This window comes from Polistes fuscatus, unplaced genomic scaffold, assembly GCF_010416935.1.
Source record: "Polistes fuscatus isolate 324 unplaced genomic scaffold, CU_Pfus_HIC Scaffold1, whole genome shotgun sequence".
Taxonomy (NCBI): Eukaryota; Metazoa; Arthropoda; class Insecta; order Hymenoptera; family Vespidae; genus Polistes; species Polistes fuscatus.
The window spans coordinates 12,157,545-12,176,450 of record NW_025112997.1 but is presented as its reverse complement, the minus strand read 5'-3'; the positions used below and the strand labels follow the sequence as shown (position 1 = coordinate 12,176,450).

Below are 18,906 nucleotides of genomic sequence, written 5' to 3'. Positions count from 1 at the left end.
ATCTCGAACTTTTATTAGATTTAATTTATTTTATTTACGATACTATTAAACAAAATATACTATCTAATCGTAAGTTGAATTTAATTCCAAACGATTATTAATATTTTTAATGCATAAGATAATTTTATTACTTTTTGGATAGATTACAAGTTTATTAATAAAACATGTGAATATGTGAATATATGAATTAATGGATTTCATGTTTTCACACAGTAATACACGCACACACATACTAAAATTATTAAAGTTCTATTTTTTAAATTCTACGTAAACATTTTAATCATCGTATTATACATATGCTTATGTAATTGATTAAATTTTATATTTAACACGCATACACGTACACATTCATATTTGAAATATTAAAATTTTATTCCTGGATGAGATCATTTCAAAAACTAACTATATACGAGAAACATACTTTAAAAATATGGAATACATCAACCAGCTAACTTTTTTTACTAAAAGTATACAAAGAGTTTGACCTCTTTAGGAAAATGTTTTTATCGTTTTATAATTCGAAGAAGTGACTTATAAAAGGATACGTAGTGCTTACAAAACGTTTAGTATCGTTTGTAGGATGATCAAGACAACGCCTATCGTGATTTTTCAACAATTAGGCAGACAATTGTAAGAAATTTTCATACTAATCTTATAAAAATAAGTTTATACGATATATCCTAATTAAATATACTACATATATATATATAATTATATTATTAATAACATATTATTACATATCCAAGTATATGAAATATTTTAAATATTATTGTTTTAATTTAATATATTTTAATATATTTTAATTTTTATAATAAGAAATTTGCTCTATAGCTTCGTATAATTCTAACTACATATATATATAATGAATTTAACGAATTTCATGTTTTAACGATAACATATACACAATATTATTTATTACTATTTATTTTGAAACAATTCAATATAACAGAAGAATTTTGGAGTGAAGCAAAAAAAGGAGAATACAATAAAATTAATCGATAAATTTATTAAATATTAACAAATTAGAATACATATTATGAGATGGTAATGTCAGAACAAGTTTTAAAAGTTTCTTGAGGACCGCATCCCATTTTTTCAGAACCGTCTTCGCAAACTCCCCAGTTGTTGGCAGCAACGTATTCCCATCTCAAAACACAGTGTTCGCACGTAAGATTTTTAGGCAAAATCAGGGTCATCGTATAATCTTTAGCATCATGACTTTTAAGCATGTATCTGTCAGATCCATCCTCTAATTTTAAGGGGTATCGTTCAAAACACTCTTCGGTTTCCAATTCTTTTGGTTTCGAGAGTTGACATATTTGAAATTTGAAGTGACCCCAATGATTAGCAGTGATGCGAACTACGGCCTTAATTTTTTGACCCTTTTGATATCTATCATTCAAAAAAAAATCAATATAAGATAATTATACTTAATATGGAACATCTTGATATCTCAATAATTAAATAACATACGAATTATATATATATATATTTTTTTTTTTTTCTAGAAAACAATTATAATATTAACCTTTGTGTGTGAACTTCGTTACAGTATTATTATATTTAATAGGGTTTAAGTTTAAAAATATTACACTTTTTTTTTAATCGTTATTAATTGTTCTCTTAAAATTAATATTAGTATTATATATTCTTGTAGAAATACGTGTGTATCAAAATGTAATACGTCGAGTGTATTTAAATATGTAACATCAAAATTATTGATAACGATTAGATAAATCAATGTATTCAAAAGAAAGGGGAAATTGTTAGTTTTTAAAATAATCAATTTTACATTTAATAATAATCATTTTTTTATAGATAAATTATATAATGTTAACATCGATGTACAATTAATTTAACTTACTTTTTGACGATCGTACCAGTGCCATAAATTCCAGTATTCTCGTTAGGTCTGGGTCGTGAAAGAGCATAATCATCCCCACAAATTCCACATTTACCACCGTTCTTTATTTGTACCTGTTGAATTTCTTACCATTGAGCACATGATCGATGAAGAAACTTTGACCAAAAAGGGCTCGAATGAGAAATCACTAAAGATGAGATACATTAAAAAGTACTCACGTTCAAACCACCACAGAAATTTCCATCGTCGTCGTAATTCTTTGGAACTTTAAATCCTTTTCTCCAAGCACTGCTTCTATTAACGGGTTCCATTAACATACCATGACCATAAATTTCTTCGACGGATATAACCATTACAATAACAACTATGAAAAGTTTGACACCAATCATTTTGTAATTAAATTCGTATGACAATCGATACATATACGTGAGAGAATGAATTAATATCGATTAAACTTTTTATTTGTTTGACGAATTTAATATTATATTTATAGGATATCTCATCAAGATCAATGAATGTAAATTGTGTCTTATCATTAATTAAGATAACGAGAATATTCGTCGATATTTTTTAATTGTTATCTTTTATCCAACTTTTACTTTTGTTTTTAACGTAATCTATTATATAAGTTATTCGAAAATTATTAACTTTATTTTTTTATTAATATAATTTTTTTTAATTACACTAAATTTTTCTATCTAATGAGAGTTCCTAAAATAGGCTAAAAAAATATGATAATCAATTTGTTAGTAAAACGTAAAAATTTTATTTATTTTTAATTAATTAATAATTATCATTGAAATATATATATAAATTTAAATACAATCAATGAAAAAGTTATATGTGCTTTTTTACGTAGTCATTTTACTATCTTAATAGAAAAACAAAATTAGACTTGATAATAGTTATTTTAAAAATGTTATTTATATTATTCGTATTACACATAACATATTCTTGTATAATATGATTACTCGTATAACGCGATTTAATACAACGCGTGATCTATTAATCAGTTTACGTAAGAGTTTGATGTATATCTAATTACGTTCTCATTAATTTATGTCAAGTTTTTCAATAACAAATCGTAAACAAATCGTAATTATCGTATTAATTTAAATATCACGAAACTAACAAATTTAGATCATAAATTATTACGTATTCGCTAACGTCAATCATAAAAGAACGAATATTATTTGTTAACGATAAACTCGATATTTAATTTTTATTCGTTTGATAATTATCAAGATTGTCATGATGATTGTGAGATTACAAAACAAAAATTTTACGTGGCAAAATAATCCCGAGAAATTTAATTGAAAATAAATTTACTCGATTGATTATATTCATTTTTATCTGAACGCGTTTATATATTTGTAAACAAACCTCTGTAATATCGTTCCATTTGTATCACATCTTATTTGTTTTTTTAAAACTTACAAAAATAGTCTTTTGTTTATTGCTACTTGTTTATTTATTTATTCTTCTCAGTATTATTAAAACTTATTTTATTCGTTCTGTATGGTATAGTAGGATATTTTAGGTAATGGATAAATAAAAGTTTTAAAAAACAAAGTGCCATGAAGAATATACAACGAATGACATTTATTCTCATTTTCGTTTCCTTGAATTAATTTAAAGTACAGATTTGGTATAGAAGATCCTACAAACAAAAAAGTATTACATATTTATGTAACGTGGGAAGGGAAAAAGAGAGAGAGATTCCGAGAGAGGGAGATATATACCTATATATATATATGTGTGTGTGTATATACAGATCATTTGGATTAAGAAGATAGATCAAATTACGATCTTTTATTTAAGACAAATGTTTAAAATCGTAGACGTCTGAATTGGTCAAGCTTAAGCTTGAAAATCCATGAGAATATTTATTTTTTACTTATATATATATAAGTATCTCTCTTCTGTATATCTTTGAACAGATCTGTTTTATATATATATATATATAAATACAAATAAATAATGAATAAACAACTTTCAAATATACTAAATTTACTGGTGATAATTAATTATTAAACAATATATGTATTATTATTGGGATAATAAAATTAAATTAAAAGGAAACAATTTTAAATACAATTAATTGATATGTCACTTTGAAATCGTTAAAGAATTCTAAAGGATTAACATAAATTTGCACAACTAGAAGTTCGCCAACTTTTTCTAACAATAAAATATATACTTAACATATATTATATTTATATAGTATATGTATATGTATATGTAGGTATCTATACGTTGTGCGTACAACTATTATTTTGATCAAACGATCAATCGTAACACTTTTCATTTTTCTTTCTTTCTCTTAGTTTTTCTTTTTTTTTTATTTATTGTTAATTATTTATTTCGTATCTTTCTTCTCTTTATATTATATTTATGTATGTATACGTATATACACATCGCTTTTCTCGATAACCAATTTTGTTTTTTTTGCGTGAATATCATTTTAATAAATCATTTCAATCATTTCACGCTTGAAGATTTGAATTATAATAGATATTATATTATATGTCATCGCGTTAATCGATATCTTTGATTTTATTTGTTGATAAAAATCGATAAATGAAAATGACGAGTATAATAGTACCGTTAATCGTTAAATTTACGAAGTTTTATAATGATGATTAATCGAGTCAAGTATATAAAGAAAGAAATATAAGAATTTAATTCGAACTTTCATATCGAATCGAACGATAAGAAAAATGAAAGGAATTTATTCCGATCGCATAAATGTTTTTCATTTCAACGAGTATTATGCCAAAGACCCTGTAATATGTTTGCCCATGTTATTATTAGTCACTACTTATTGGTATTTATCGATCGTATAATAAAAAAGAAAATTAATATATTTTCTTTTTCTTTTTACACAAAATTCATAAAATAAAATTTATAATTAAATTATTACAAATTGATAATTATATATATCTTGATAATTTGTGACACCAAGTCCAAAGATAAAGAAAATTTATTTTACAATTTTATTTTATAATATAAACAATTGTAATGAATAAATACATCATAAAATCAATGTTTTTTTTTTTTTTAATTTTAAACAACTATCATAATTATCGTTATAAAATATGCTACAAGACGATACGATAAATAACCATTATAGATTTAAACGCAAAAGTACGTTAAATGTTTGAACTATAACGAGGGTTTCTTTTTCTTTTTTTTTTTTTTTAAGTAGTTAGATCACCATCGAAATCTATTTAAGAATCTAATTGAGAGCTTCTTCGTCTATACTGATTAAAATTCTTACGAACTGAAAGACAATTTTTTCTCAGGGTCTCTATATTGTTAGAATATTTATAATGCATTTTGTATTATTTATTCGCATATTTCGGAAGCTCTTCTTCTTCTATTTCTTCTTCCGGACGGTGTACTACCATGGACGTGGAATTGGTGATAATTTTGATCGTTGGTTCGATCGTCGATCCGATCATTGATTTTTCCACAGGAGTAGGTAATCGATTAGGTTCCTAATAAAAATATAAAAAGAACGAAACAAATAAATAAACATAAAATTAAGGATATTTGAAACTATATATATAATAATAATAAATAATAATTATATATATTCTTATAAAATATAATTCTCACCTCGATAGCATTTGATTTGAAATTCCATAAATTCTGTTGCCTTAGATCCTCCAATTGTTTTTCCAAAATATCGTTCCGATTGTTATGAGTTTCGTCAAAATTATCGTCGTTCTTCGATATCGTATATTTTTCCGATGCAACAGCCGAGACAGCAACAAAAGCATTTTTCGATAAATTTGTCGAAAAGTTAGATGCCATGCCTGATTTCATGATCGGTAGGGTGGTTACCCTATGATAACTAAATTGTTTCCATTTCGAAGGCCACGAGTTTGATCTTTCATAAGTGTTATTCCAATTGTTCGATTTATATATCGGTAAAGTTTTCTTCGAATGATCAGCTTTGATATTCGTTTCGTTAACTTTCGAAGAAGATCCGTTGGAAATGATTTTATGGTTGTTTATCCCTAAATCCACGTTTTCAGGTTGACCTTTGTCAAAATTACTTTTACGATCTCGTAAAACATAATTCTCTTTGTTCGAATAATCATTTTCCATTTTGGACGGCCAATAAATAACTTTATTTGAGGTTGAAGACCAACGATCAGAAGGATTAGATTCGTCTTGCAATAATAAATCGCGTTCATTGTTCCAAGGATTGAAATTTTTAGGTCTTGTAGACCAAGACTCAACTTCGTTGATATGTTTTCCATAATTTGAAACCATATTGTTATTACCGTTTGGTTCAAACCAACGTTGCATCGTAGTTTTTGTGGGATTCTCGTTAATAGGAGGTGCATTTTGGTGATGCTCGAATCGATTGGAGATCGATGTTGATTTGTCAGCAGGCATGGCCCAAGAATCAACCGATTGTATCTTTGGTAAATTAGAATTTAAAGCATATTTTCTAGACCATACTGGTTTTTCTTTGTTCCCACGATACCAGCTATAAACGTCGTCAATTAAAGATTCGAATCGACGATTGTCATCGGCTTTAGGCTTTCCCCAATCCGTCATACTCTTTGATTTAACATTGTAATTACCGTAATCTAACATATCCTTTTGTAATTTGTATTTTTGAATCGATTGATTTTCTTGCTTCGACGAATTTCTTTGATCGTTTTGCAAAACGTTCCATTGATCGTTAGGCATTTCATAAATCTTTTCGTCATTCTTGTCTAAGCCTAATTTTTTAACCAAATCCGCGTTAGGATTGTACGATTTACCGTTCTCATCTTTCGGCCACGGTTTCGTATCCGAAGATTTGTACGGCCAAGTTGCCGGATCTGATGTCAAACTGTTCCAAGTAGTCATACTGATCTTCGGTAAAGAAACTTGACTTTTACCATATTGTCTGGCCATTTTAGTAGTCGATTTAGGTGTTTCGGGATAAGGTCTGATTTTAGTATCATCCCATGGTGTTGTTATAGTCTTTCGTTCGACATTTTCGCGAGTTTTTAATATTTGACTACTTTCCGTTTGCGACCAGGGGGGTTTAACTTGAAAAGGTGGGTTGACTTGCGAACCCGACCAAACATTAGGCCCTTCCAATTCCCAGGGATACGAAAAACGTCCATCGTCATCTTCATCACGTTCCCTGTCCTGTTGTCTTTGCCTTCGTTCCTGCGATTCTCTCCATTCACGCCAATTCCGATCGATTCGATTATCTGAACCAAAATCCGGTTCGGAATCTTCCTCATCATTGTCATTGTCCAACGGAGTCCAAATGTTATTTCTAATCGTTGGCCAAGTTCTACCACGAGTTGACCAATAATTATTATCGTATTGGGATTGTCTCCAAGGCCATTCGTTAGGTAAACGCGATGACACAGTACGTTCATCTCGTCCATCCCACCCGTCCACTTTCCAAGGAAGATTATTATACTTCGAAGATACATCCGGCCAACTTCTACTAATTGGAAAATTCTTATTAGACGGTTTGTTATCTCTCACACGTGCAAACTCTTCCTCCCATCGTCCATTATCATCATCCTGATAATCTTCCTGACCCTTTTCCTGAGCGAAATCACGCGATGGTAAAATTATCGGACCGAATCTAAAAGATTGAAGGACTCGTTCGGGTTTTTCGTAATCTCTTAAACGGTCTACTTGCGTGTCGAATCCGTTACGATTAGGATTGTTTTTATCTAACGGATAATAATTCGGTTTGATTGATAATTTCTGTCCCTTTTGCAAAGATAACAAAGATTGTCGTCTATCCGTATTTAATTCCTTTAAATTATTCGGTTCATCGATAAATCGTCGACCATTAATCGTTCTTGGTTTCGAATTGGCTGAATAACGAATCTTTGCTACGTCGTTTGATTCAACCCGAACTTTATCTTCCCAATTTGGTCCAGATAATTTATCAGATAATAATTGCCATTTAGTTGACGTCATTGTTGGATGAGATGTTATCGTTGATGGTGGTGGTGGTGTTACTATTTCCGTAGTCGTTGTCGTTATGGTTGTTGTTGATTCACGATCTTGTAACTTTTTCTTCTTCTTCATCTTCTTCTTCTTCTTCTTCTTCTTTTTCTTAGTTTTCTTACGTTCCTTTTGCAAATCATCCTGTGATACCTCGTTAATCGTAGCAAAGGTAGTTGATAATCCATCGTCATTTCTTTTCTCGATATTATCCATATTCTTCAGGTAATGCATATATGCACTTTTGTCCACTAAAATTGGGTAATATCATTTTTCTATTTTTTAATCTACTATCAAATGGGAGTCTATATACAATTGTTTACAACTGATAATTATCGTTATTAATTCCCCTTTTTTAAAGTGTCAAGTGTAAAAGTTGTATATAAATTGTAATAGAAAATTATTTAAACAAATTGTTGTAATTTATTGTTCTAGATATTTTGATTTTATTTAAGATTAACGTAAAAATAAATTCAATAATTATTATTTATATTAATTGAACTTACGTATAAGATTTTGTTTTTTATAATATCGTTCCAAAAGTCCAGGTAAATCTGCATCAATTTTTAACAAAAATTTACCTATTTTCTCTTCTTGATCCTATTGATAAATAATACTTGATTAATTACATTTTAAAATTGATAGAATTTTATTCGAAGAACGAATAGAAAATCTTCCTAACGATTCTTACCTTTGTTTCGTGTAATTTTTCTTTATCCTTTGAAACGGTTCGTAATACTTTAGTCAAATTTTTCACTAAATTTTCAAGCCATTTATTAAACAATTCTGGAATATCATCGGATATATTGACGCGTACGTCATTTCTACCAATGTCCTTCATGAGTAACGTTCTTTTATCCTTTGCTCGCTTGTAACGAATAAACAAGAATTTTTTAATTAATAATAGCATCAGAGCCGATATCAGTTTTCCAATATAAAAAAAAAGTTGTTTAATAAAATATTTTAAATCAAGTTTCATAAATAAATAAGCTAACATAGCAGTTTTGAAATTTTCAAAATTCGTGAACCATTAAATCATGAATCTTACATTTTTATTTTTATACTAACTGAAAAATAAATTTAAATCCGTACGAGATATTTATTTTTCACTATATAAATTATTACAATATCAAATTTATATAGTTTATATACTTTCTAACGAAAAAAATTTAAAATCACGAAATTTGTATTATAATTAAAATGACTATTAAAAAAATAATGAAATGTTTAAAGATATCTAATTAATTTAAGAAATCACGAATTACAATTGTAACGAATCGTAGAACAATTTTATTTGAGTGTGTAGGTTAATAATACTAGAAAAAATTCAACTTTATTTCCCACCTCATTTTTTCCTGAATCTTCTCTTTTTACATGATCAGTTTCTTCGTTCAAATCATTAAAAGTTTCTTCGGATGGTACGAGACTTTTCGGAACTTGAGTCTCGTTACCAGGAAGAATGATTTCTTTTTGTGTACTTAATTCTTTTTTCACGGTGGGTACTCGCTTTTTCTTTTTTTTTCTAATACCTTCTTCTTCCTCTATTTGCCTTAAGCCCTTTTCTTTTTTATATTTTATTAGATCTGCTACCTGGGAAAGAAAAAAAATAACGAAACAAATTTTTTATAATAATAATGATAATATATTATTTACCTATCAGGATTACAAGGAATACGATATATTACTAATTGACAAGAAAGAATAAAATTATAAAATGAATAACGAATAAAAACTAGATAATTAAAAAGATAATATAAACATAAAATAAAATAAAATGAAGTAGTAAAAAATAGATAAAGAATTCTTTGTATATAGTAATGTTTTCATTTAATTCTTTTTTTTTTTAGACGAATCAACCTCTATAACGAATGATCTAGATAATTAAATAGATAATATAAAAAATAAAATAAAATAAAATAAAGTAGTAAAAAGTAGATAAAACTCGAAACAAAATGTTATTATGCATAAAATAATGTTTTTTTTCATTATTAATAAAAGTGTCGCAGGGAAGTTGGACAGGTTAAAAATTTTAGAACGTTATTTCGATCTTATTGTACGTTTCGTCCCTTCCTCGGGACTTCTTCTGCAACTCGATCGTTAATGTTCAGAGTCTTTTACATATTATTACGAAGACTACATATTATTAAAAGACTCTGAACATTAACGATCGAGTTGCTGAAGAAATCTCGATGAAGGGACGAAACGTTCAATAAGATCGAAATAACGTTTTAAAATTTTAACCTGTCCAATTTCCCTGTGACACTTTTATTAATAATTTTTATTTTTGGACGCGATAAACAACAAATTGTTTTCATTGTTCAAACGAACCAACCTCTTTATCTTCGTTTTTCTTAGGCAATTCGTCGGTGATAGCTTCGTTGAAAGCAACATCTTCCTCCGATTTATTTTCAAGAACATTTTCATGTGATTCAAAATTTTTTCCAGCGGACGAATTGTTCGTATTAGATTGAACAATATCATCTTTAGTCTCATCTTTCGTTTCATCTTTCGACATAGCTTCGTGAGACTCTGCCAAGGCCTTTAATTCGTCCTCGTATTCGTTTCTTTCCTCACCCTCGTATTCTTCTTTACCATCTTCCTCTTCCTCGTTCTCTTCCGAAACATATTTTTCACCCCTCTGTTCGTTTTCTTCTTCGTCTCTGTTACCACCCTCACCGTCATCTTCCTCATCCTCGTCATTCTCCTCCTCCCCCTCCTCCTCTTCTTCCTCTTCCTCCTCTTCTTCCTCCTCCTCAAAAATTTTCACGTGTTTCAACGAATCGTTCGTAGAATTGATCTCATCGGTTTTATGCGTTATTATAATCTATAACAAACGTTACGAATGACAACAAAATAGTATAATACTAATCTCTTATTTTTTCACCGATACAACGTTTCCCAAATTTCTATACGATTGTTTAATATTAAGGATATTAATCGATGAATAAATCATTCTTTAGATTTAAATGTTATCTAACACAACTAAATGATATCATTTATTTCGCTTAATAAAAATTAACCCGGTAGGATGATATTATTGAAAGGATGGATAATTGTTTTAAGAAACGTTGCAACGTTATTATAAATAATTAACTCACCGAGGTATTATCCACGTTAGATTCTAACTCGGCTTTGGCGTTGACTATTAAGAAAAGGAAAATAAAAAATAAAAATGATAAGTATATACTTTTAATTCGAATACATTTCAAAGCAATATATTATATAATATAACTTTTAATTTAAGGAAACGTTATTCTCTGTATAGTAGAAAATGTCGATCAATAATAGAACGTAGGCGCTTCACGTACGACGAACATCGTCCGAGCTTTTTCCGAGCTTTTTCAATCGATGCAAAAAAAGAAAAAGACAAACAAAAGAAACGATTATTTCAAGTTTATTTTAATGTTAACGAAAATATATATTTAGACAGATTAAATTATTGCAGATTTCTTTATCTTATAATATAGTAAATGTTATACACATGCAATAATATATTTTTGTTTATACGTTATTTGACTTTTAGTAATATACGCAAGATCCATTTTACTCTTTTATTTTTTATTATAATGTAGTATTTTATATAACTCATTGTTAGTAAACTAACATTTAAAAGTATATATTGCATGAAAAAACATATTAAGAAAATGTGAAAAATTTCTTGGAACGATATAATATAAAAGGGGAACACAACTATTTGTAATATGAGAACCTACTGTTAGTCAATTAGATTGAAGTTTGGTATCACAACAATTTTAAAAGAAGAAATTCTTTTATTCTCGTATTTCAGTCTCACCCTATTTCTCTCTTTCCTTTTATCTGTAATAATACCGTCTAGAAAAAATACATGATATAATTAAAAAGTTAGAAAAAGAAGAAGAAGAAGAAGAGCGATTAATCGAAGATGATAATAGAAATCCATTTACTTCGAGAGATTACTACGACGTTTTACGAAGATTAAAACCGGAGATAGAAACGGAATCGATCGTGAGAATAAAAATTTAACGAGACTTTTCTTTTTCTTTGTTTTTTTTTTCGATAAAAAGATTTCGAGCGTTCGAGCGATGTTAATCAAATTTAAAAAAAAAAAGAGAAAAAATAAGATAAAGTTTCGAGGAAAATTAGTTTCTATCACGTACATACGCGTCCCCTTTTCAATCTCTACTTCTATTCTTCTCCATTTTATTTCTCATTCATTTATTATTCGTCCTTAAGAAATCTTGGCCACTTGCTATTTCCAATTATATCTGCACTTTCATCGTCGTCCTTTTCAAACGAATCCTTTTCTTTTTATCTCTTTTATCGATTTTCACCGTGAATATTAGCATATAACCGAGAGCTTCGATGTTTTATCTATTATCTCATCTTCCTAATGATAAAGATTAAAAATCTAAACTTTTTGTATATAACAAATTTTCGATCATTCGAATTGTTCCTAATCTCTTCTTATGTTAATTACGAACTACTATACGTATACTCGTTGTACGAGAAAAAAGAAAATTCTCATTTGTTATTTAAAGAAACAAAAATTTATTGGACAAATTTTGACGATTATTTGTAAATTTTAAATGATTTCTTTTTAAATATTTAATAATAAACGAAAATATACATTTGATGATGTACTCGTTGATAATAATTTTCATCCAAAAATATCTAGTTTTATTTTGTTATCATCAAATATTTTAATGTTGTACATAGCATGTAATTTGTGTTAGACGAATATACTCGTAACATCGTTTTTTAGTCTAATAATATTATAGAAAGATTAGAAAATCATTCGAAGGATGTTATAGTTCCCTCGAGAGAGAATAACAATACCATCCAAAACTTGAACACTATGATAAGCGTATCATTCATCTTGTTAAATTATAACTATAATAAATATTTTATACTGTCGTATCTTACTAATGATAAATTACAAATCAATCATTTTGGAATAATTTCTAGAAAATCATTCGTTAGATATAATAACTCTCCTGAGAGAAAATCAAACGATTTCTTGAACACTACCTTGGCTACATAATTCACCTTGCCCAACTATAGTCGCAGTAAATATTATACATCTATTACTATAAAAGACCGAATGTCTTTTAATTGGATAGATAATAATGTCTTCTAATTGGAGAATGTTAAGATACACATGGTCCGAAATATTAATGTATAATAATATACTGAAATATTCGTTCTTTAACTAACATATTTGATTTCTGTAGAAATTTCACATACACGTGAATCTTGACATTCTCCAATTTCGGTCTTTCACGCTAACACATCTATTTTAACTCGTGTCAGTGAGCCAGGTCCAAGTACTCCCTCGCGATATATGCACCTGACTTGCTTATCAGCTCGATCGATAACAACGCTTTTCCACCTATGTCGAAGTCCTCCTCACCTCGTTTCTAGACTCACCATTACGTTTCTTTCTTCCTCTCTTTCTCTCTCTTCGAAAGCAAAACTGACAAGATTCATCCTTTGATCCCTAATTGCTTTGAAATCATAATTTCACGTTTCTCTTCAAGCTCGCTAAAAGCAATAAGATGTATTGGGTTGATTCATAAATAATTGCCATCGTGAGTTTAAAGTTTATTACAATAAAACGCAAGTTATTTATAAATATGTTATTTTATCACATCGTAATTCTTACTTATTACCATTTGTTATTTTTTTGACAATTGCGTTGATTCATAAATAAGTGCAGCGTTGTTATCAAAGTTATATGTTCGTTTGCTAATTAAAAGAAAATCTTTATAAACCCGTCCAAGTTTCCGAATACGGTTCGAAATGGATTGTTCTGTTTTGTCACGATCAGATACTCTGAACTTTGATATTGTCAAAAAAAACAAGGGATCTTACTGTAAAATTCTGTATACATGTTGAAACTTGAGATATCATTATTATTCAAAACTTTTTTATATACTTGATATAATAAACATTTTATTTATAAATATATTTTATAATAATTTAGAATAGTAGAATAATTTTTAATTATTTTCATTATCGTATATATATATAAATATAACTCGTTATATTTATTATAATCGATCCAATATAATAAATAAAATACGATTAAATAGAAAAAGAATTTTGCTAATGAATAAAAATGATCTTTTTAAAAAAAACAAACTATGGTATTATTTCTTCCAACAAAAATTTGGATCTTTTTCAACAGATGTTACACGTTCTACGAGGAGGTGGTTACTTTAGTATCGGTATTTTTTTTTTCCCTTTAGAAAACTCATCGCTTTCTTTTAATGTACGTGATCGAAGGAAAAAAAATATAGATATTTTTACATTAGTACTAGTAGTAGTAGTAGATACTACTTTTCTTTGTAACTATACTTGACTAATAAGAGAAATAAAGCGTCTATACCCACGCATCGAATAGTGAACACACAACATCGTAGGGTTTCGTTCTCATGCTTAATAATATACTTATTTTTCTCTTGGCAATTCTGTTTTTTCTACTTTTGTACACGTTGCTTGACAATGTTACGGACAAATCGACGGAGTTTGTTAAATTCCATTTTATTTTTATTTTTTTTAGATTTTATACACAATCATTTTTTTTGTGATGTTTAATATCTTCCAAATTCTTATCAATAAATTTAAAAAAAAAAACAAATCGAAAAAGGAATGAAAAATACGTAGAAACGAATAAATCAAAAATACGACGAATTTTATCCGATGATTCTTTCGTCGAAGTTTTTTAGCTTTAAAAAACAAAAAACAAATAAAAATATGAAATACAGAAATTAGGTCAGATTCGAATATGAGAGAAAACATCGGAGTTGGCCTGCTTTAGTAAAGGAACCTCTGTATTTATGGGCAGTGGCTTAATATCGATCTCATGACCTCTGAAAGAATCGAGTCAGTCGACATGGTCCTTGAAATAAACTCTTTCATTTCATCTTTATACTTTCTCCTTTTCACTCCTCTCTCTCTCTCTCTCTCTCTCTCTCTCTTCCGGATTCAATCTATCTTTTTTCATTCTATTTTCCTTATCCTATTGATATTTTTAAATTCGATACTCGAATCAAATAAAAACAAAAAATACAATAAAAAAAAAAATATATAAATATATAAAGGGTGAACCAAAAGTTCGTGCGCTTTTTTTAAATTAATATTTCCAAAGTAAATTTTCCAAAAACAATTCATTATGCATTTTATAATACAATTTATAACAAAATAAACACACGAACTTTTGGTTCACCCTAAAATATGTATACAGAGAGAAAGAGAGAGAGAGAGAGAGAGAGGTCATGCCAATTTTGACAACGAAACTCTTGTAACGGGATCTTGTCAATAATTCAAAAATAATATTTTGTTCTCCCTTCGTCTTAATATTTTTCTTTTGCGTCTCATTTTTCGTCGTTCCTTTCTTGAAACAAAGCTCGACGTCCATTATGCGAACCTCATTATTTGTGACCCACTTTAACCCAACTACTACGGTATATAACAATGGTTTTCCGATTCTCGCTGGCTGCATCCTCGTTAGTTATATTCGTCTGGCAAGTACTACGAATGAAATAAAAAAGAAGAAAAAAAAGAGAGAGAAAAAAGAAATGCGAATTTCTTTTTTTTTCTTTCTTGACAAATTAAAAATTACGGATATATTCGATAACACGTGAAAGAATATATAATATGATTAACATTTTAGGATCTAGTATTCCATCGGGAGTAATAATAAAGCAAGCAGAATCTAAATGCAATTTTCAAATGTTACTATCGAATTTCTATTAGTTGATATGACATTACACTCTACTGTTCCTGACAATACGATTATCGATAACTCGATTATCGAAGTATGAAAAAAAAAGAAAAAAAATGACTTTATCCATTAAAAGGTAAAAGCACCCCTGTGATTCGTCGTAATCGGAGAAAGGTTTTGAAATACATTTAATGGTCTTAGATCGATATAAGGGAACATTAATACATATATTTGATTCGATATAAGTCGTTCGACTTTAACCTCGTGAACGAAAAAAAATTGCTCGATTGGCGGCCTACCCTAAGATATCCTAACTGACCGTGACATCTGTGCTTCTTCCTACTACCTTAGTCTACGATTCAATTTCCGCAAATAACTGCTAGTTGTCCATAGGTATGTGACAAAGAGTGTGTGTGAAAGAGAGAGAGAGAGAGAGAGAGAGAAAGAGAGAGAGAAAGGGATAGAACACAGTAAGGTACATAGACGTTGACGGTGTTAACAACGTTATCGAATATGTCTTTAATCGACTTTACGAAATTTTAACCTGTTCAACTTGAAACCTAATATAAATGTGAGAAAGTATATTAAATTATATTTCTCTTCAATATATATATATATATATATATATATATATGTAAATATATATAAATAAAAACTCACCTACTACGAGAACTGCTGTAACAAGGAAGAAAAATAGCAAGAGGGAGGAAAATAAAGGAGACATCGTTCGTTTCATGATTCTCGAACAACTGACTTCCTACTATCTCGGATTACTTTCTTTCGATCATATCACGAATGCGATCGATCATTTAAACATTATTTAAAATCATGTCTCGCAAAAAAAAAATAACTCGAAGCTCGCGTTGTTCCCGCCTATCCTTTCCGAGCGTTTCTAACCACGCATTCACCGATGACACAAGTCGTAGAGAGAACGGTCGAACGCGCACTGAAACGTAACCTCCCTTCTCCCACGAAAGAGACACCCTCTTTTTCCACCCTACTAACACTCTTATAACCACCCCTTTCGTACAATCGGAATGTTTCATGCGAAAACCACTCGCGGCGCTATCCCTTTCGCGAGTATCAAATTTATATTTTCCTATTTTCTATCCTACGTATCTGCTATCAATAAATGAAATCGAAAAAATATTAATTGCTTTTTTTTGTTAGTAAAATTTATTATCTCTGACATTTTATCTCTGACAAACAAATCGGACCTTTGATTTATGAATTTGATTTAAATTTTCTTTCATTTCTTTTCTTTCCTCGATCGATCGGGTTTTTGTTTCTTTATCTTTTGTAGATAGCTTCAATATAACAAATAATTTATATAGAAAGATAATAATAAATTTCTCGATATAAAAAGCTGTAGATAAAAATTCAATTGAAATTTAATATTTAATGAAAGGTTACAAACATTTTTAGACATTTTTCAACGAAAAGTATATTAAATTCGATCATATGTTGTGAAGAGTCTTAATAATTCGAATTATTTTTACTAAAAGTATTCTTGTTTTTCTTTTTAAATTATTGTGGACATAATGTGCATCTATATGTAAGGAACATAGCCTATCATTAGGGGTAAGAGATCACATTGTTATAGTTCGTAACTTATCCTACACACATGTACCAAAGTTGCCTATAGCCAGGGGCGCTGTCGCTAAAGTTAGTTCCAACATTAAATGCCAGGTGGCGCCGAATTTGGATTAATATATCGATAATCGAATAATTTGAATATTATTTTACCCTTATACGTGTCATATATATTTATTAGGAAATTATGTTTTACAGGAAATCTTTGACTCATTGTCAGAAAAACGATTGTTAAATAAAATTAATCAAATCAAATGTTTGAATATTATTACACTTTCATTGTTATACATTCGAGATAGAAATGAGATCCAAATTAATAAAACTTATCAAAATTTATTTACGTTCTCATCAAATGAAAGTTTGCGTTTTTCTTTTTAATAAACTTTTTTTTTAAATAGTGACTCTATGTTTATGTTTATTCTCAATTTTATTAATACCAAGCACGATACGTTTTTAACTTATAGAATCATAAGCAAACTGTTACTTTTAAAAAAATGTTCGATTGATTGCACATAACAGAAAAAAAAGAAAATATCAAACAGATACATAATTAAATGATCGTCAACAATTAATATGAAATACGTTGCTAATAGAAATTTTCTTCTACGATGGTGTGTAATAATCGTTTATTATAAAGAACTATTGAGACACGCCCACGCCCCCATCCCCTCGTTGCATACATTTTACTTTAATATTTTAATTAATCAATCTATTGCATAGGAATCCATTCAGGACTTAAATATTACAATGGAACATCATCTCAGTTATTTTAGAATTACAAACATTTAATCGTATGGTGTACTGTTATGATTATGGCAATTATATTATTTACTGTACACGATCGTTGATATTTCATAATGATGGGTCTATGCTTATTTTTTTTCTTTTTTTTCTTTTTAATTTTTACCACTAATTGTAATTATTTTCTCGTGATAGGACGCACTATAAATAATTATGTAGGATCCTTTTTGCACGTTGTTTTTTTTATATTATAACGCAAACGATACCAAATTTGTTTTTTACTGCATAATCCAATTGTATAGTTATATATATACGTATTGTATGTTGAGTGTGTATGTATATCAAATGCAATATATTACAAACAAGTCGGATTCCAAGTAATTTGTTTTAATAGAAGACAAAATGGCGTAATAAATAAGTACGACCGAAGTGTCTCCCTAACTGCATATTAATATTGAAGATATATTTTAATGGAAAAAAAACACATTATGTAAAAAAGTACATTCTCAAAAAAATTCATTTCTTTTTACACGCTATAATTATTTTTAAAAACGCGAACGCGTGATAAAATGCTGTTATAATTGTTACTGTTAAATTCAGGAAAGGAAATATTCGTTAAATTTTCGACAACTCTCAAATGACACGCTTCAAACTAATTTCTAATTGAGAGAAAGTAAATAATTAAAAAAAAAAAAAAAAAAAGAAAAGAAACCAAGAAATAAAACATAATAGGCAAAAAAAAAGAACGAATACAATAAAATTATATAACCTCGATATGAGAATGTTCTGTCAGGCACACATAAATTCCAACTACATTTCATATCGTGTCTCTTACATCGTTTCTACTCACAATACAAATGTAATTAATCGTTCTCAACGGTAAATTCGCGATGCAATTGTACCTGTACACATATGCATATACATATGTATGCATATATATAAATAAATATATATATTCGTGTTTAATAGTAACAACAATAAAATAAAGCTTGTAGGTAGAGACGAATTAGAGACCAAC

The 18,906-nt window shown here is 28.5% G+C and overlaps 2 protein-coding genes across 2 annotated transcripts; both read right to left on the bottom strand.

Moving 5' to 3' along the window:
• Positions 1–1,013: 1,013 nt before the first annotated feature.
• On the bottom strand, positions 1,014–2,253 carry LOC122515300. Its single transcript, XM_043632649.1, has 3 exons — positions 2,083–2,253; positions 1,865–1,977; positions 1,014–1,392 (listed from the first exon to the last, which is right to left on the bottom strand). Exons 1-3 carry the CDS (start codon positions 2,251–2,253, stop codon positions 1,035–1,037), a joined length of 642 nt encoding a protein of 213 aa, XP_043488584.1. The 3' UTR covers positions 1,014–1,034.
• Positions 2,254–4,622: 2,369 nt separating this feature from the next.
• Positions 4,623–16,513, bottom strand: LOC122520482. The gene is made up of 8 exons (XM_043640544.1): positions 16,215–16,513; positions 10,948–10,991; positions 10,182–10,673; positions 9,194–9,439; positions 8,541–8,717; positions 8,356–8,449; positions 5,486–8,100; positions 4,623–5,364 (listed from the first exon to the last, which is right to left on the bottom strand). Exons 1-8 carry the CDS (start codon positions 16,288–16,290, stop codon positions 5,209–5,211), a joined length of 3,900 nt encoding a protein of 1,299 aa, XP_043496479.1. The 5' UTR covers positions 16,291–16,513; the 3' UTR covers positions 4,623–5,208.
• Positions 16,514–18,906: the final 2,393 nt, after the last annotated feature.